Source organism: Pelodiscus sinensis, chromosome 28, assembly GCF_052426305.1.
Source record: "Pelodiscus sinensis isolate ZL-2025 chromosome 28, ASM5242630v1, whole genome shotgun sequence".
Classification (NCBI taxonomy): domain Eukaryota; kingdom Metazoa; phylum Chordata; order Testudines; family Trionychidae; genus Pelodiscus; species Pelodiscus sinensis.
In genome coordinates, this window is record NC_143079.1 from 2,293,528 (window position 1) to 2,313,852 (window position 20,325).

The window sequence follows — 20,325 nt, forward strand, 5'->3', positions numbered from 1 at the left end:
AGGAGTTCCGTGGTACCTTTAAGATTAACAGATTTATTTGGGCATAAGCTTTCAGGGGTAAAAACCACTGTCAGATACATTCCATCTGACAAAGCGCCCAAATAAATCGGTTAGTCTTATGCCACAGGACTCCTCGTGTTATACTAGTTATGGAGAATCTCAGTCTCCCGGGCTGTTGAACTATTATCCTTTTACAAGCATTAAAATGCACATGAAAGGTTTGACGAGATGGCCACATTTGACCTCTATTCAAAGAATGTTTGGAAGCCAAACAGACTGCTTTCTTTGGTTACCTTAATATTCGACACATCAGCATATCAAGTGAGCCCCAGTGTGTCCATGTACGGGTTGTTCATACTCACCCTTCGCCTCTCTCTCCTAGTGAGAATCTGACCATGTAGCAGCCTCCATACCATCCTGGCAGCGACTTTTGTGTCAATCCAAAGCAAGTGGAATCCATTGTAATAATGTTTCAGTTCATCTACAATTCTCTGGCGTAAAGACTTTTTCCCCACACTTGTCTCTGTGCTGTGGTCGGATACAGCTTTAGCACGCTCAGTGTCCTGATTTATTGTGCTTTGGTGCAGCTGAGATTTCTCTTGAAGCTCTTGATGCCAGTAGGCAGATGTGTGCAATGTTCGCACTGCTTTAGTTCGTAGGTGAGGTAGTCCATGGGCCAGCTGTGGGCCGTACAGTAACTGCTGGTTTTCAGAGTCTCTCATGTAACTTCTGTGTAAATGAGAATCCACTTGCTGGACAAATGCAACTGATGGAGAGTATGGAGAACAGCTGGAGTGCACAAGAAGGTGAGGGACTCTGAAACTGAGGAGAAGAGCCAATTATTTTAAGCATGTAATTCCCTGCTGTAGTTAATTACCAAAAAGTTAACCATTTCCATTTGAATTAACATTCTTGCTCCCAATTGACCATACACAGCCTACTGAAAGACTTGCCCAGTATGTGGGAGCAGATTTTAGCTGGCAGATGAAACATCCAGTTTTTGCATTATTCTAGTTAGCTAATGAGCTGTCCTCTCAAAAGAGCAACTCAGTACTTCAGCCCATTTCTAAGAAGCCAGCATTCTACTAATGGTTATGATAGAAGTTTATCCAATAACAGCCGAAGAGAAAACAAAACACAAAAAACAAAACCTTAGCATGGCTATGGTGATGTGATTGTTCCTGGAACATTCCTTGTATTCTTATATTACCAATTTGCGTAATGTGATACCACGGTATCCCAAAGAAGCACAACATATTAAGATAACCAGGGAAAGAAGGCTTATATAAAATAAAATATCATAATGTAACAGGAATAAGATGTGTTACATTAGTATGTACTACAACAACTGCCAGAGCCTTTCTAATCAAATACCTCCATTTCATTCTGACATTTAACCAGCTGCAAAAAAATCAATTCAGTAGACGGAACGCTCTCTCAAACTAAGATTAAACATTTGGCTTCACCTCTCAACCTCATTTACAATAGCAAGCCTGTTTTGAATGAAAAATTAATTGCTGCATACACTTCTTACAATGACCCAGCAATAAAACAAAGCCTCAAGCACCTGAAGAAATTAACCATCACCATGGCAACAGTTTTATCAGGCCCTTATCAGACAAAGCTTTATTGAAACATTTTACACACAAGCAGCTACCATTTAAATATACTGCAGACCATTAAAGATGCAAAAGTACTAGAAAAACCAAGACTTTTACATAGAAAATTAAAAATAAGCCTTTGTTTTCTTACCTTGACCTGGCTATTGCAAGGAGTATGTTACAGCTGTAGAACGCCATGTTGCCCTGGAATTATTTGTTGTACGTTCTAATACAAAAGAGCAGATGGACAACAATACTTACGAGGAAAATTAGATTAATTCAACTCATGCAGTACTAGAACGCATGACAATTGCCTTCTATTTATGCTACATCTACCTATACCTTCCCACTACTCCAAAGTAGGGGTGTGAATGGGGGCAGTTCCAGTCCTGCAGGTGGTGGGTACTCCCGCCTGGCTGGAGCGGTCCCCATCCACAATAGGCTAGGCCGGGCACAGACACACTCCAGGCAAGACCTCTCTAGCCTGGTTAGGGCAGGCAGAGGGCTGTTCCCCGCAGCTAATCAGTTAACCTGAATAATTAACTAATTAAATGAGATTTTATGTTTCTACCCAAGAGTGTGCGCAAGACAGTAGTGCTCTCTAGTCTTCAGCTTGCCCTGGACAAGACATAGCAGAAGAGACTTTTGACTGATCCAGTCTGACACTTGTGGTCAACAGAACAAGCTGCAGTGTGGGAAAGCAATCTGGCAGCCCCTAGCGAAACACACGCTGCCAGACAGCTTGCTCCCAGCTTTCCCACCAGCCCAGGAGCGAGGGAACTGCCCCTGGCAGAGGCACCGCTGCGCACAAAGTCAGCCCAGCAAACTTCGGGACCCTTGAGCCCCGCATTGGGCCTTGCACAGGAGGATCCCAAAGCACCTGGGGACCAAGCAGCCTTCCCCTATAGGCCCAGAAACGACTGAGCTGCCTCACTGGCAGCGCCAGGGGAAAGAACCCAGGAGCCCTGCTCCTGCCCCCCCCTCTACCCAGCCCCCCGCCGGTCCCCCAGGGCTGGGAGGGGAACCCGGGAATCCTGCCCCCCTCCCGCCCCAGCAAACCCCTCACCTCCCGCCAGGCCCCCCAGGGCTGGGAGGGAACCCGGGGAATCCTGCCCCCCCCCGCCCCCGCCGGACCCCCCAGGGCTGGGAGGGAACCCGGGGAATCCTGCCCCCCCCCCCCGCCGGACCCCCCAGGGCTGGGAGGGAACCCGGGAATCCTGCCCCCCCCCCCGCCGGACCCCCCAGGGCTGGGAGGGAACCCGGGGAATCCTGCCCCCCCCCCCGCCGGACCCCCCAGGGCTGGGAGGGAACCCGGGGAATCCTGCCCCCCCCCGCCGGACCCCCCAGGGCTGGGAGGGGAACCCGGGGAATCCTGCCCCCCCGCCAGGCCCCCCAGGGCTGGGAGGGAACCCGGGGAATCCTGCCCCCCCCCCCAGACCCCCCCAGGGCTGGCTGGGGGGGGGGGACCCAGGCGTCCGGCCGCTCCCAATGCTACTCGGCCCCACTCACCTCCTCCTCGGCCAGGGCTCCTCTCTGCCCCCCCCGGTCCGCCCAGCCCCCACCGCCCCCCGCGACCGGAAGCGGAAGGACGCTCTAGCCCCGAGCTCCATGGTAGCAGGACTCCGCCCCTTCGGAGGTAGCCAACGGGAGCATAGAGCTGGAGGTAGGGGTGGGGCCGGAGCGGATGTGCCCGCCCCTTCCTGCCTAGGACGGGCCCGCCCCGCCTGGGCCGGATGCGGCTGCGTGACCAGCGCCGCCTGTGCCCGGGGCGGGGGCGGGGCCGTGTGACGCCATGGCTTGTTACCATGGTGACAGGGTGACGTCACTCGCAGAGCTGTGACTGCCCCGGCAGGTTTTGGTTCCCTGTTTGCAAGCGGGACCCCCCCCCCCCGATAGGCCCTGCCCCCCCCCCCGCTCTGACAGGGGCTGGGCCCGGGCCCTGTGCACCCCAGGGGCCCTGCCTGCCCCCCCCGCTCTGACAGGGGCTGGGCTCGGGCCCTGTGCACCCCAGGGGCCCTGCCTGCCCCCCCCGCTCTGACAGGGGCGGGGCCCGGGCCCTGTGCACCCCAGGGGCCCTGCCTGCCCCCCCGCTCTGACAGGGGCTGGGCCCGGGCCCTGTGCACCCCAGGGGCCCTGCCTGCCCCCCCGCTCTGACAGGGGCTGGGCCCGGGCCCTGTGCACCCCAGGGGCCCTGCCTGCCCCCCCGCTCTGACAGGGGCTGGGCTCGGGCCCTGTGCACCCCAGGGGCCCTGCCTGCCCCCCCCGCTCTGACAGGGGCTGGGCCCGGGCCCTGTGCACCCCAGGGGCCCTGCCTGCCCCCCCCGCTCTGACAGGGGCTGGGCTCGGGCCCTGTGCACCCCAGGGGCCCTGCCTGCCCCCCCCGCTCTGACAGGGGCTGGGCCCGGGCCCTGTGCACCCCAGGGGCCCTGCCTGCCCCCCCGCTCTGACAGGGGCTGGGCCCGGGCCCTGTGCACCCCAGGGGCCCTGCCTGCCCCCCCGCTCTGACAGGGGCTGGGCTCGGGCCCTGTGCACCCCAGGGGCCCTGCCTGCCCCCCCCGCTCTGACAGGGGCTGGGCCCGGGCCCTGTGCACCCCAGGGGTCCTGCCTGCCCCCCCCCCCGCTCTGACAGGGGCTGGGCCCGGGCCCTGTGCACCCCAGGGGTCCTGCCTGCCCCCCCCCCGCTCTGACAGGGGCTGGGCTCGGGCCCTGTGCACCCCAGGGGCCCTGCCTGCCCCCCCCCCGCTCTGACAGGGGCTGGGCCCGGGCCCTGTGCACCCCAGGGGCCCTGACTGCTTCAGTAATTGAGCCAGAGATCAGGGCCTAATACAAGAGTGGGTGCGAGGGTCAGACTAGGGATGTAAAATGACATTTAATCAATTAACCAGTTAAACATTAGGCTAAGTGGGATCGTGGGTGGGGGGACCACTCCAGCCTAACCGGAGCAGCCCCTAACCCGCGGGGCTCCCGCTCCCGGCTGTGCGCATATTTGTTGGCTCCCAGCCCCACATGGGGCCCGGAACGGCTGGAGCAACCCTCTGCCAGCAGCAGGCTGCCAATGGGGACTGGTCCTGGGCACCAGGTAACTGGTTAACTGGTTACCCAGTCGCATCTAATATTCGATCACCATGATAGACCCTGCTGGCCTTAATGTGTCTATGACCATCTTGAACCCTACTGGATCTATTCCTTGCTGCCTCCTCACTGCTGCACCTCTCCTTGTTGCCTGTCCTACAGGGCCCTCTGCTATATCAGTCTGTTTCCCCATATCTCTTCCTTCTACCCTACACCCTGATTCTCAGCATGCCCCTATGCCACAAAATGAGCACAAGAGTCCCCACCTTTCCTGTAATCTAGAAACACAAACTACCTTTCCCCAATGAAAGATGAAGGAATCAGGAAGACTTTCCTTCTCTTTCTCCTCACAAAAGAAAAAAATCCTACTCATCTGCAGAAGCCCTCAAGGCACAAATTCCACCTCACAATATTTGTATGTGCAAATTCCCATTTATAAGTGCTCATGTAAACTCCATGGGCTACATATAATAGTCATGGTGTGAGTAGGCTGGAAAGTTTCTACCACAACAAAATTTCCATAAAAAATAGGAAAAAAAGTTGAACTTCTGTTTTCTGCTCAACTTTTTTTTTAGTATTATGTATTCAAGGTGCCTTACAAACATTAACTTGTTCATTCAAGAGTTTCCTCTGAAAAAAGTATCCCCCTCTGTTGAACAAACATTAAGACAGTGGAACTCCTGTCTGTGCATCTCTTTACCTATTGTTATTTTGACTTATTCACAGAGTGCCAAGTATATGACAGATGAGTTTTACAGACATGGATGAAGACAAGTCTTGAGAAGAAGTAACTTTGCTATTCTATGATGGATATTGCTGGATCCTAAAAGTTTTTGCTTAAAGTTTGCAAAATCACTGCTTTATAGGTGAGAAAAAGCATGTCAAGCAAATTAATGCTGATATTTTGAATGTTTAATTGAGCTACACGTTAAATTCATTACAAAATGTTTTTCATTCCCAAGATGTGGTCCATATGCAGGATTTCCAGAGGTGAAAAGACTATGGGGACCGATGATTTATTTTTGTGTTTAACAAAACACCAAAAGCATCATACAGTTTTTTAATGTTATAAAGCAATGTGTTGCCTACATGTGAAAGATCTGTGTTAAATTTATTGCACTTAATATCTACATATAGCACATTATAGATTATGAAGGGAAGGTGCGAGAAGAAAAAATATTAATAAAAATAGACTTTTTATGTTTTACCTCATCCTCCCCTCCAAAAAATAGGTTTGTTTGACATCAGGAATCAAAAGGAATTTCAAGACACACTGTAAGGGTTCCCCACGTTCTAGAAATCTGGGAGGCACTTGGAGAGAATTTTCTCCTTTGAAGATGACAGAATTAGAGAGATTAATTTGAATCTATTCTGCATTTGTAAGAATGATGTAGTAAATATTAGCACATAATCTGAAATTCAAAGTAATATTAATCCACCAGCTAGGCAGAGTTACCAGCTAGTGTCCAAACAGATAATTGTTTAAAAACCAGAGGTATGAAGAAAGTACCTTAGTTTAGCCACTAGAGGTCTCTTTGTGTCTGTATTTATTCTGAACTGGTAAAAACATGCCTGTGAAGGCCAGTTCTCCAGACATCTTAGATTAAAAAAATATCATTCCATGTATTGCTTCTCTCCCCTCCCAGATTCTTGAAGCACTATGTTAACAGAGGCCTTTTAACACTGAAGCTTTACAGAATTAGAGCAAATCTTGATGAAATGAAGGCGGAAGTGACTAAGCATTCTTCCTCTCTCACATAGAGCACAGCATTTTTGCTGGGAGAGATTCTCTGCTGAATTAATAGGCAATAATTATTTTATAAAGTACAACGAGAATATGAAATCAAGACTAACTGTACAGCCAAACACAGCAAATCCTGCACTCTGAAGTGATCAAGTAGGAGTCCCTTGTTCGCCATACCACCAGAATACAGGATTTCAATCTGCTATACTAGCTCTGAAGCATCAGAGAAGTGAAAACACCGATCATGCCTTTCATTGCGCAAGGTTTTAAATATGGAGTTGTGGGTGGATTTGCGCATGATTCCTTCTTAATTTCATTACTCCTATCTAGGGATAAAGGCTGTCTTCAGATGTCTACGTGTAGCTGAAATCAGTGGAAATCGAGCATAAAAATCTGAGATCCTGAAACAAAGCCCATTTAAATCAATATGAATTTTCCATTTTCTTAATGAGACTTCAGATCAGTCCTTGAAAGCAAATTCACTTTACTCTATATGCTGAGATGCAAATGTTATTAGTTACAATTAGCGGGTCATTTTACAAACCCAGCAATATGACTGCTTGCTTGGTTGCCCAGCAGCTGAGCTCCAATTTATAAGTCCCTGTAGTTCTTTATGGGATTGACTTGAAAGAAAAGCCTCTAAGGCTTTCTGTCCAGTATATAGAGCCACCAAAAGAATAAAAAAGAGTCCACGATGCTAGAGGACTTACAATTGGGTTGATTGTGTCCATGTAAGGGCTGACCAGTCCACAAACTTCTGAGTTTCCAGCCTGTCATTCAGAGTCCCCATACCCACTGAAACATTCACAGTCCTGACTATGTCACTCCTTCCTGTAAGAACTAAAAGGTAACAAGAATACCATGTGGGACAGGGACTATCATTGCTGTAAATCTGTACAGTGACTAGCACGGTGGAACATCAAGTTTGATGCCTCTAGGTACTGCTGTGTATACATTAAATAAGCCTTACAAACCACTGTATTTCAATATTAAGCCAATATTAATATTGTGAGATTTAATATTGTATTGCAATATTCAGTCTCACAATTCCCCTGTGATTTAGGCTTATAAATGTTCTGCATTTGATAGAGAGGCAAAGTGACTTGCCTAAGAACTAATGGAAAGTCACTGGCAGAGACAGTTACAGAAACTGGGAAGCCTACCTGTTAGTTATCTGTTCTAACCTTTAGACTGCTTTACAACACAAAATACCAAGTACTTGTGCTTACCTGCTCTGGATTCAGAGTGCCTACTGTTCCTTGCTTTGTAAGCATTTTTGTGACCAACAAATGGTGTTAAAGGCCTATGCTGGATTAATGCAAGCATATCAACAACAATCAAAGATGAATGTGGAAAGACAACACTGTATAAGAGATACACAGAGGAAAACAAGATTTCCTGTAAGTGTGCTGGTTAGTTGCCTAAAAAGCACTTAGTAATAAATAATAAACAAAAAAAGTTCTCCTTTTCATTGACTAATTCAGCTGTGAGTCCATCAACCTAGTGCTGCAGAATTTACTGAAGGGAAGGAGAGGGAGGAAGTCTTTTCTAGGTCAACTCCATTTTTGATGGCTTATTGTATTAGGTAGGAGGAGACTCATTTGTAAACGTGCCTTATTACAATATATTTTTTCCAAAAGCCTCCACAAGAGAAATGTCTCTTGTGGGCTGCAGCCTTTGGGCAATAGGAAATGCAGTAAATTTTGAGACCATTACTCAACCTTTGTTCGGTGACTCGTAAAACCCACATCTCTTCAGTTTCCTCTTTCATGTTAGATCATGTGTCTCTTTTTCCAGCTAATTCATCTTCACTATCTGATTTTTCTGGTAACAGGCATTGTGCTATCTTTCCATCTTGTTTCTTTCTCATTCTTGCATAGGGTTGTCTTCCTCCCAACCCTTTCTCTCCCCCCCCCTTTTTTTTTTTGCACTTGTGAGGTGAAATTTAAATTTTTGAGTTACACACAAGAGATTTATTATAAGTAGTGCAGTTCTGTGTTTTCTTTGAACAGGAATCAGTTTGGCTTGTGGAGAAGGGGTATTAATTCCAAACATTGTAATGCTTATATTTTCAGCCAAAATCAGATTAGAAACTGCTGAGTATGACAGCATTCTTGTGCACTATTACGCAGATGCTAAACCTCAGTAATTAAAACTAGAATCTGAGGGACAGACCCTGTAATATCCCCAGCAGAATTTTTCTTTTTTCCCAGGCCTTATGCAATACATCAGTAATTAAATGCATCCAGCACATTTCAGCCAATGCTACGCTGCTTGCATAACAAACATGTAAATGAATTGCACAGCTCAGCCAATCTGAGCACTGAACGGTTGCCCCCTTCCCCTCCACCCAGGGTTGCATGTTCAAGATTGGCAGCAAAATGATCAGTACCTATCAGTGTTTGCATGTCTGTATGCCTTATGCATTGCATTTAAACCTTTTGCATTTTAAAAATGCCATTCTATTCATCATCTAGAAGAATACATTTTTTCTGCTTGGTAAATATGAGACTATTCTGGACCATTAGTACCCACCATCTTCTCTCTCCATTGTACTTGTCTAGTATCAGGCCTGACGTATTGCATTTAAATCTTTTTGTATTAACAATATGCCCAACACATCTCCCTCGACACCTATCTGATTAGCTCTTAGTACTGCACTGAAAGCCAGTTTCACAGCACCTCATATTCCTAGACTATGAATTATATTTGAGTTCCTTCAACAAGCAACACATTTAATTCCAATTGGATTAAATGTATCAGCACATCTCAGTATTTGTATGTCATGGGACCGTGTGTATTTAAATTAAACCCCTCTTTATATCTGAGGCATTTCTCTGCTGTGCATCACTGTGGCATGGAAACGCTCTCTGTAGACCCATGCTGATGCACAGAGGTACCATGCCCCCACCGCTCCGTGCCTGTGGGTTGTCAGACCTTGCCTGGTGCATCTGCACATTTTTACATCTGCTCTGTGTGCAGCCCCTGGCAGGCTGTGCATGGGCCAAGCCCCTGCGAATGCCACTGCCGTCCATAGCCACGGGCGTGCCAACCTCGCTCCGCAAGCCGCGGGTGCATGGCCCGGGGCCGGGCGGGCGGGCTCAGGACTACAGCCCCCAGCATGCCCCGCGCCTGGCGCAGCGCCGGCAGCCAATGGGCGCGCGCCTCTCTCGGCGGCGGCCGCGGCGGCCCGCGGAGCTTTGTGTGCGTGGGGCGGAGGGGGCGGGAGCGCGAGCGCGAGCGGGGCCGGCCCGAGCCCGGGACACAGCGAGACCCAGCGCCCCCCTCCCCCGCCGCCAGCGCGCTGCCCCCCCACCAACCGCCGCGCGCCTCTCCCGGCCTGCCCGCGCCTCCCCCCGCCCGGCGCGGCTCGCGGGGCGGAGCCTGTGGCGCTGGGGCCCGCGGGCGCGGAACTCGAGGCCGGGGATCCAGCGCGGCCTGCTGCGGGGGGGTCCGGCCCCCCCTCCCGCCTCCCGCCCTTTGTGTCTGCTCGGGTCGGTCGGAGGCGGCGGGGGGAGTTAGAATGGAACAGACTGACGGTGAGCGGGGGGGGGGGGGGCGGGGGGGTATGGGATGGGGAGGGGGGGGGGGGGAGGGGAGGGGGTATGGGATGGGGAGGAGGAGGGGGGAGCTAGAGGGGGTATGGGATGGGGAGGAGGAGGGGGTATGGGATGGGGAGGAGGGGGGAGGAGGGAGCTAGAGGGGGTATGGGATGGGGAGGAGGAGGGGGTATGGGATGGGGAGGGGGGAGGAGGGGGTATGGGATGGGGAGGAGGAGGGGGGAGCTAGAGGGGGTATGGGATGGGGAGGAGGAGGGGGGAGCTAGAGGGGGTATGGGATGGGGAGGAGGAGGAGGGGAGGGAGGAGGGGGGAGCTAGAGGGGGTATGGGATGGTGAAGAGGAGGGGGGAGCTAGAGGGGGTATGGGATGGGGAGGAGGAGGGGGGAGCTAGGGGGTATGGGATGGGGAGGAGGAGGGGGAGCTAGAGGGGGTATGGGATGGGGAGGAGGAGGAGGGGGGAGCTAGGGGGTATGGGATGGGGAGGAGGAGGGGGAGCTAGAGGGGGTATGGGATGGTGAAGAGGAGGGGGGAGCTAGAGGGGGTATGGGATGGGGAGGAGGAGGGGGAGCTAGAGGGGGTATGGGATGGTGAGGAGGAGGGGGTATGGGATGGTGAGGAGGGGGAGCTAGAGGGGGTATGGGATGGGGAGGAGGAGGGGGTATGGGATGGGGAGGAGGAGGGGGGAGCTAGAGGGGGTATGGGATGGGGAGGAGGAGGGGGGAGCTAGAGGGGGTATGGGATGGGGAGGAGGAGGGGGTATGGGATGGGGAGGAGGAGGGGGGAGCTAGAGGGGGTATGGGATGGGGAGGAGGAGGGGGAGCTAGAGGGGGTATGGGATGGGGAGGAGGAGGGGGTATGGGATGGTGAAGAGGAGGGGGTATGGGATGGGGAGGGAGGGGGGAGGGGGGGGGGAGCTAGAGGGGGCATGGGATGGTGAAGAGGAGGGGGGAGCTAGAGGGGGTATGGGATGGTGAGGAGGAGGGGGGAGCTAGAGGGGGTATGGGATGGGGAGGAGGAGGGGGTATGGGATGGTGAAGAGGAGGGGGGAGCTAGAGGGGGTATGGGATGGGGAGGAGGAGGGGGTATGGGATGGTGAAGAGGAGGAGGGAGCTAGAGGGGGTATGGGATGGGGAGGAGGAGGGGGAGCTAGAGGGGGTATGGGATGGTGAAGAGGAGGGGGGAGCTAGAGGGGGTATGGGATGGGGAGGAGGAGGGGGTATGGGATGGTGAAGAGGAGGAGGGAGCTAGAGGGGGTATGGGATGGTGAGGAGGAGGGGGTATGGGATGGTGAAGAGGAGGGGGGAGCTAGAGAGGGTATGGGATGGTGAGGAGGAGGGGGGAGCTAGAGGGGGTATGGGATGGTGAAGAGGAGGGGGAGCTAGAGGGGGTATCGGATGGTGAAGAGGAGGGGGGAGCTAGAGGGGATATGGGATGGTGAAGAGGAGGGGGAACTAGAGGGGGTATGGGATGGTGAGGAGGAGGGGGTATGGGATGGTGAAGAGGAGGGGGGAGATAGAGGGGGTATGGGATGGTGAGGAGGAGGGGGTGTGGAGTGTGGGGAGGGATGCCAGAGGGAGAGGAGAAGGAGGAGGGGGTATTGGATAGGGGATGAGAGGGTGGGGGCTAGGCGTGGGAGTGGGGGGTAGAGGTTAAGGGGGAGCTAGGGGATTAGTGAAAGGTAATGGGCATCTCACAGGAAGATGGCCCAGGGTGGTATTTCTTAACGGTGAGTAATGGGTTGGGGGGGATCTGGGCATCGCACTGGGACGTGTGTGAGAAGTGTGGGGTTTGGGATTGTGGCTGTTGCGTGGTGGTTCGCTTGGCTTACGGGAAATGGGGATGAGGAATGAACCTTCAGAGACATATTTGCAAGGGGGAAGGAGCTGGTGTTGGGGGCGGTATGGGAAATGGTGAGAGGGAATCTATTGTTTCTTTATAGAATATGTAGATATTCCATGTGTTAGGACTGGAAGCTGGTTACTGCAGCGATACTCTCTTCTTGTTGGAGAGGGAGGCTGTTGTTTTGTGTATGTGAGAAGTAGGGGCAATAAAGAGAGACATGGTTGTAATTTGATGTTTTGGTGGTGATAGAGATAGAGGAGGTCCGCTCGGATTTAAAGGGGCAGAGGCAGCCATATTTGCTGCTGCACACTGCAGTGTAAATAAATTCCCCCTCCAAAATCCTGCTTTGGATCCCCTTCCTGGTGGTGAAGTCTCCCCATCCTGGCTTTATACTCCCTTCCTTACTCTCTGCTTATCTCTCAGAAATCTTCCCTAGCCAGCAAAGTGGGGAAAGCGACATTTTCCTTCCCTCCTCCTCCTCCCCGTTGCAAACAGGACATGCTGGGGGACTGCGGTGCAGAAATTAACCCTTTTCAACTCAAATCTGCAGCGAGATTACACTGCCTGGCATTTCTCTAATATTCTAGAAGAATTAAAAAACAGAAATACATGGAAAGTTGCATTTTATCTTTTAAACTACAGATGTGACTGAAATATCTTTTGCAATTTCTTGAAGTAAACAAGGAAATTACATTGACTATGTTGTTTGATCTAATGCTATTGGCAGGAGGCATTGGTGAATGCATTGAAAGATATTTGATACTGTGTCCATTGCCTGCATTTTAAATATAGCATATAGGCAGGATTTTTTGTTGTTGTTTCTGAAAAATGTTTGAAAATAGCATTTTCTTAGACAAATAAGCAGGCCTCCCTTTTTTATCCGCTTAAAATGTAGCTACTTGCTTTTATGAATAGCAGATAACTCAGGTTATCCAGATGTGAGTGTGAAGCAGGCATGTTTTGTATTTGTAATCTTATTAAAGCAACAAATATTTTTTCAATAAGAACAGAGTTTTTAGGTCACTGTGCTGTCATTAGCAGCTTTATCACATAAATCTCAATTTAAGTAATCCTATTTTTATCCCTTTAAAAAATTGTAGGTTGAATGCCATACCTGCCAATTTATTTTAGACAGCAAGAGGTGTTTACAAGGATCCAGGTACTGCACATTAGTAACAGTTAGCCATTTTATATAGCTTTATGTATATCTTCTAAATTAACAAATTACAGAATATTACTTCTCATTCTGTAGCTAGCTGTGAAATTAATGTTACATTAATCTCTTTACTGGTGTTTTTGTCAATTCATGTGATTGATACAAAGGTTTAGGATCTTAAATTGTTAGAATTGTATTATTGTTAGATGTTAAGGTTGGATAATTTCAGTGGACTAAAACTCTCAGACCTTGCATGTTGGATCAAACAATGACGTAGCAAATGATATTGATTCCTAGTTATTGCTTACATCTTCAAGTGGCTTGTACTATGGATGTGTAATAAATGTTTCAACAATTTTAATTTGGGTATCCTTTGAACCATTTCTGAAGGTGATATTGGCTCCAAAGGAGAACAGATGCCAACTGAAAATATGGACCGAGAAAAGGGATTGTGCATATTAATGAAAAGCACCTTTTTATTTTTATAGTATGGAGTAGTTTTGCACTCCTTACTTTTGAACTCTGCTGCAGTGCATGCTTTTAAAGTTCAAAACAGGATTCTATATACTTGATATGCATTGATTTTATGATATTTTTTTTAAAGCCCTAGGTCCTGGATTTACGCAATCATGTAAAAATGAGGGCTGTAACAATGTAATGGGTTAATGTCATGCTGTGGACAGGGGGCTGATCCCAGCCCTGGTGGTTTCCCCACCCATGGGATCCCAGTTAAGTGGTTAACTGGTTAACCAGGATTTTACATCCATTAAAAAATCCTTCTTCCAAAAAAAAGGTCAAGTCCAAGATTTTTACTCTTGTGGTTTAGAGAAAAGCTTGAAAACGTGATCCAACATCGCTATCTTGATTTGTGGGGCCTCACTTGTGAATTTGGAGTACTTGGGATTTTCAGTACTGTTATTCTAGAGGTGTCTCTTGAAGCAGTGGGAAACATCTTTTCCTGTGGCAAAACAAAACTCAACAGCCCTTGAAAAGGTGCATGGGGAGGGTAATCAAACTCACTAGATATTTTAAAAGGATGAAAAGGAAACAAGTCACTAAGGCTATGTCTAGACTACGTCCTTCTGTCGAAAGAGGGATGTAAATGAGCCCGATTGAAAGTGCAAATGAAGCATGGATTTAAATACCCCATGCTTCATTTGCATATTTGCTTCCGATCGCTGTTTCGAAAGACTAGACTGTGGTTTCTCTTTTGAAATACCCTTTTTAAAAACATGTGAATATGCAAATGAAGCATTGGCTATTTAAATCCACGCTTCATTTGCACTTTTGATTGGGCTCATTTACATCCCTCTTTCGACAGAGGGATGTAGTCTAGACGTGCCCTCAGGCCCTATCCTAGATCAGTATCTTGCTATCACAGAATCTTGCATTTGTGCATAGTTTCAAGTGCTCACAGTGACAGAGGTCTGTTAGTATATCCCAGTGTAGGATTGAAGCTTTTTATCATTTCACTTACAAAGTGTGTATCTTTGTTCTGCGTGGATGGTTTTGTTTACTGTGAACCAAAATGACTTGATTTATATTATTTTAAAATCTTTTACTATGGATACCAGGTTTATTCTTCAAATGGTATTGACCATTGACTGAAATTAACTGAATGTTTTTTGTTAAAACTGAGTACATGCTTATAATATTGACACTCCTGTGAAAACTCAGTATTTTTTCCTATAATGAAAATTGTAGACTATAGAGTTGTTGTTTTTTTTTTTTTTCAGTTGGTTCCTATCTTCACCTCAACTCCATAAGACAATGCTAAATTTGGTTATTTGCGTTTCAAATACAGACACCATAATAAATTTTTGTTACTGAATTCCAAATTCATATTTAAAACACGCAGCTTTGTTTTCCTGTTCTGGACATCCTAGCAAACTTTGTGTAAACATTAACGATTATTTACATAAATTATTAAACGTTTGCCAGTTACTGTTGAATTGTTTTACAATCATATTGGCATGGCACACCTGAGTTTCTTCATAACGATAAAAAGCACCTGTAACATAAAGACAGTATTTGTTTTATGGTCAGATTTTTTTTTTGTTTGAGATTCAAGGATTATTGCATCAATTTCCTATTCATAGTATCTAAGTAGTTTTACATTTAAGACAGTAGTCACATAATTAGACTGTTGTTTGGATGCCTCTCTGCATTGCAACAAATGCAAAATAGCCTGCTATAGCAACACAGTCTATTTGTTTATAAGACACATAACAAATAAGAATTGATATTGGCAGCTTAACGGGTTAAACTTTTTAATATGACCAGGACTACATACATAAAATATCATCATATGTAAGGAGAACCCAGATTTCTTTGTGTTTTACGAATGTTTTGGAATAAGAGACTGGAATGGATCACTTAATGATTCCCTGTTCTATTCATTCCCTCTGGGATATCTGATATTGGCCATTGTGGGAAGACAGAATACTGGACTAGATGGACCTTTGGTCTGACCCAGTATGGCTGGTTTTTTAGAAACAAATATGCAGACAGATAAAAGTAAATGAATAAAATCTTTGTGTATAATTTTGACAACTTTCTCAGTGGTTAGAAAACACACAGAGCCTTGAATCTCTGTGGGTTAGTTCTGCAGCTCCTGCTCATGTTAATGGGACCTGCCTAACTAATGTACCACCATTATTTTGAGGATATATTACAGAACTTTGGTTTTCCAGGCACTTGCTAAAATTACAAAGTCCAGCTCAGCCTTGCCAAGCAGTGACACTGTTCGCTGAACTGATGTTTATAGTTAATGTCAAAATTTGATTCCAGTTAGTTGCCCTCTTTATTTACTGATGAGCCTGTATCACTCTTTAAAGTAGATCCTTTACATTTCTGCAGAATGCCCTCCATCAACAACGTGTAAACCTCCACAGACTGTAGCTTGTATACCATTTTAGATTGTCCTAGAGCATGTTGCAGCAATGGACAGTAAAATAACAATCAAATGTATCATGGAAATTAATTTTAAATCGCTGCTAACGCTACAACAAAAGTGGCAGCATTCTCAACTCAGGCACTGTCATTAATGTCAGGTACACATTAATGGGCTTCTGCTTCATGCTCAGTCAGGAGCTCCTCTGGCTGGTAATTGTTGTGGAAATGCATTGAGCGGGTGGGTCTGTGTCATTCTTCTGAATTTGTATTTAAACAAATATTTGAAGTAACTGTTTTGTTGCAAATGTTGTATTGGCTTCCGCAGTTTGTGTATGGATAGGTAAACCCAGCTTTCTCATAATTCCTGTAGCTATGGAATGCTATCATGTTGATTGGTGCTGTCGAGTTCAGCATATCATGTTGACTGGCTCTTTCTGCTCAGATTTTGGGAGTGTTATCTTGTGCTCCTGTGATATGGTAAATATGTGGTAGTGGGGGCGGGAGGAGAGGCAATATTGGTCGGAGATCTTGTCTAAGAAATGAGTTCGTACCTTCTCCATATGTTGTGGAGCCTTTCCTGGCTGCCTGATAACTGCAGTCTTCCTAAGTTATTTTTGGAGAGCTGTGAATATTTGTGTGTGTGTGTGTCTATAATGTATATATTTTCTAAATATTCCGTTGGCATGTTTCTCTATTCTGTGCTTCAGTCTAGAGAAGGCAATCAAGTTGTAATGCAGATTTCCCAACATGACTGTGGTTATACTATCATCTATTTTTGTATATCTTACTATTGTGAGAAATCCATATATAATTGTAAATGCTATGGATTACGTTTATACACTCAGATTAAAATTTTGTTAATAAGAAAATGTGTTACTGTCACTAATATACTAAAAATGACATTTAAAAATCAGATTTACCTTTAATTAGTTAACTATGTATTTAATATTCATTTCCCTTTATAGTCCAGTTTCTAAACAGTTTCATTTTTGGCTGTCTTATCTCAGCAGGATGCTGGAGTTATATGGGTTGCAGGGGAATGTGGCTTTTTTCCTCCTTAAAGCTACTTTCAATAGAAAATTTTTGGTGTAGTGAAAGTAAGAATAGAATTTTACTTTGTGTTGGTACTTAGTTGCATTGATTGGCGTCTTCATACATTTCTGTGATAAATAATGCTGTGCTATCTCAAGATATTTCAGAGCATGTTAAAATGTTGATATGATACTATTACTAGCCTGGTCTGTTCCCAGATGAACGTTCTTTTGAGTCTAACCAATATCCATGATTTTAGTGAGGCTACATGGGATATTAGTAAATTGTATAGCCCAAGCCTGACAGTCTCAAAGAAGGCAGCAAGGCTCTCCTTTTTGCAAAAGGTTTTCAGTAATTATCAAAACAGTAAGTGGGATCAGCAGCTTCTACCCCTGAGTCTAGTGACATCTCTGTGGAGATCTTAAGAGATGCAATAATTATGTTGCTTATTGTATCGCATGTCACTAGTAACTAAGCACCAAACAGGTATGTTGTCATCTGAGACTCATGATGTGGGTCCTAAAAATTCCTTAGATAAATGTAATAGTGCAAGTTTCCTTCCCAAAAAATTGCAAAGCACTCAAGCTTATTTGCATAAGACTCATTTCACCTATGGTTAAAATTGCAGCCACTTCTTGCAGTCACAGCAATACCATATAAGAATTTAGGATAGGAAGTTAAGCGTATTTGCCATTAAATTGGAATGACATTTCTCATGAGATCTACTCCTAATCCATTTTAGATTATACTGTTTTATTAGTACATAGTTTTCATTTTCCTAAGGATGAAAATTTACTTAATTTGTTTAAATACTGTTTCTGTTTGGACATTATTGTAGATTGAAAATTTTGTCTCTAGTTTCAGTGTCACTGACACATTTTGTTTACGTTGCCTTAGGCCCCAAAAAGGTACTGTAAGGAAGACAGATGTGGAAAGTGGTACATAATTCTGGAGAACAATTTTTTCCCTTCCTGTAGGCGTTCAAAAACTATTACTGTTAGTTTTGCAGATGTCACGTTCTTTGTTCAAACTGTTTGTCAGTAGCACCAAAAAGTCTTTCCTATTAAGAAGCCTTAAATAATTTATATAAATTCTTCTTGATACTTTGGCTGAGATCCAGTGTAGTAAAGTACAGTCTATTTATTACATCTTCTATCTGGATATTGAGTCCTGTACTTGCAGGAGGTGGACTCTGAAAGTTAATACAACAGCATCAGTTAGAGATGCAAGAGATCTGTCCTTGCACAAAATAAATACTTCTAAGCATCGCTCAGACTGCTGAATGTCCTCACTTCCAGCTCTTTTAGAAATTATTCTCCTACTTGAGTCAGGTATGTCCATCCCCCTTTTTAGCTCATCAGTGCCATTTCTGTTGGAACCAGAGGGTTGCTGTTGCATTGGGGTGGAAGATCATCTTTCAAGAGTAATCCTATTTTAGAGTTAAGTTTTGAGATACCATAAATTGAAAAAGCTATCACGTTATTCTCCGGAGCTATTCTTTCAACAGATTGTAATCCAGAGGCTATTTTATATTATGATAGTCATTTTGAAAGCACCCATTAAAGTTTTGCAAAGGAGAGCGGACAGGAAAGTGTGTGGGTATTAACTATAGTGATGATGAATTCAAAGACTCTGGAGGAGGGAGCTTCTGATGTATTAACTACGTGGGAGGAGAAGAGTTGTTGGGCATAGAAGACCATTATGTGTAGTCTTTCTGTTAAGCAAAAGTCTCTGCTCCTGCCCTTTGTACTGGAAGGTACTATACCAGATGAACAAACTGTCCCAAATAACCAGACAGCATAATAAAATCAAGGTCTATCTAATGTAGATGACCCCACAAAAAATATTATTTAAAAGTTAAAGACTTCTGTCAGTAACTTTAAATCAGTAGATGTAATGGTAGGTTAATGTATCCAAAAAAAAAAACCCAACCAGCAACAGTCCACATCCTGTTATGCTGTATTTAAACAATACTTTTTCGTGGAAATATAATGATTGTGAAATCTGCTCTGTTGGTTGCTCTGGAGGCTGAGTTGATGTCTACATTAGCAGTTGAAGTACTCATCTGATGAAGTGGGTTTTACCCATGAAGCTCATGATGATGATTGTTCATCTAAGGTGTGACAGAACTGCTTCTTGTTAAAGTTACGGACAACACGGTGACACCCCTTTTAGACAAAACTCTTGTCTTTCAGAGGTGCCATCTCCCTCAAGTGCTAGCGTAAATAATGTGGTTTTGGCAGGAACACTGCTCATTGGGAGTGGAAGCAATTTGTTGGCAAAAGAGCCAACAAACAGCAGCTAAACTGTCCACAGCTATTTTGCTAAGGGTGCATCTATGCTTGCACCCTCTTTCAATAGATGCAAATGAAGACATTCAAAATTGCAAAATAAGCTGGGATTTACATATCCCGTGATTCATTTGTATAATCGTGTTATACAAAACGCGGTATAGATGTGGCTATTTTTGGAGAACACCCTTCCCTCGAAATAATACACCTCATTTTATGAGGAATAAGTAACAGTTATTTTGAAGAAGGGTGTTTTCCTGAAATAACTGCATTTAAACCGCATTTTGTATTTCGAAATAGCGCCATGATGCGATTATGCAAATGAAGCATGATATGTAAATGCCGGCTTCATCTGCAATTTTGAATGTCTTCATTTGCAGTGCTTGCCAGCCGCGCTGCATGGCCACACCAGACTAAAATCTACTCGCCATGGACGAGTAGATTGCTTGATTTGTCGAGTCCTGTTCATTTGCATCCCTCTGTCGAAAGAGGGTGCAAATGTAGACATACCCTAAGAGCTATGTAGGGTAGACAGAGTCTGAATCCTGTGTAAACATGGAGTTGGTACAATAAACAAAGTAGCATTACAAGGTTCCTCTTGCCCATATTTAGCCACTCTGACTTGACACGTGCGAGGCTTGAGTATTCATTGTTCATGCTGTTGTTGCATTTTGCTGAGGGTGGTAATCTATCTACTGCTAGCTACTCACTAAATGATTGCATTTGAATCATTGAACAGCCATCAGTTTGTAATTTTCAAAAGATGCTGATACTTGTATAGGCTGGATTAGAATTGGTGACCTCATGGTCAAAGTGTCTGTTGAGCAATCTAAATGTACCATTGGCTGAGTTTAATTAGTTGAACATGATCTGATTGGCATAATCTTGTAGAATTCCCATAGATTAAATATTTATTGGTTTCTCTTCTTTGTAATAAAAAGACTATTAAAATAACTATGTAGAATACAGATGCTTTTAAATCTCAATTTATAAATGTCAAACGTCCCTGTAAGAAAGAGGTAAAAAATTGCCTTCCTCGGGTTTTTTATTCATAAAGGTACGTTGCAGTCTCTAATGTAAACCTCCATTGTTTTATGTGCCTGTTTCTTCTCTATTTTCTACTGTTGAAAG

General features: G+C 45.8%; 2 protein-coding genes and 1 long non-coding RNA gene across 13 annotated transcripts in view; 2 read left to right on the plus strand and 1 right to left on the minus strand.

The window, feature by feature from the left end:
- The window catches only part of LETM2 (leucine zipper and EF-hand containing transmembrane protein 2), a 43,907-nt gene extending 40,554 nt beyond the window's left edge, over window positions 1-3,353 (minus strand). For 3 of the 7 annotated variants that reach the window (XR_012897982.2, XR_012897983.2, XM_075910994.2), the window contains exons 1-3: window positions 3,111-3,352; window positions 1,753-1,827; window positions 363-822 (exon numbers count right to left, since the gene is read on the minus strand). Coding sequence is in view for 5 of the 7 variants with exons in the window: in XM_075910994.2 (XP_075767109.2) it covers window positions 363-822; window positions 1,753-1,799 (507 nt within the window). In the remaining 2 variants the exon portion in view is untranslated. Of the gene's footprint in view, window positions 1-362; window positions 823-1,752; window positions 1,828-2,172; window positions 2,544-3,110 lie in introns of those variants that run through there. The other 4 variants (XM_075910991.2, XM_075910995.2, XM_075910992.2 and 1 more) reach the window with 3 other exon arrangements.
- Window positions 3,354-4,125: 772 nt separating this feature from the next.
- Window positions 4,126-5,916, plus strand: LOC112547576 (uncharacterized). The gene is made up of 3 exons (XR_003091345.3): window positions 4,126-4,680; window positions 5,400-5,539; window positions 5,636-5,916. It is a non-coding gene; the product is annotated as an uncharacterized LOC112547576 (long non-coding RNA).
- Window positions 5,917-9,619: 3,703 nt separating this feature from the next.
- The window catches only part of NSD3 (nuclear receptor binding SET domain protein 3), a 73,097-nt gene continuing 62,391 nt past the window's right edge, over window positions 9,620-20,325 (plus strand). For 4 of the 5 annotated variants that reach the window (XM_075910727.2, XM_075910724.2, XM_075910726.2 and 1 more), the window contains exon 1: window positions 9,620-9,956. The gene's annotated coding sequence lies outside the window, so the exon portion shown is untranslated. Of the gene's footprint in view, window positions 9,957-12,920; window positions 12,980-20,325 lie in introns of all 5 variants that reach the window. The other variant, XM_075910725.2, reaches the window with a different exon arrangement.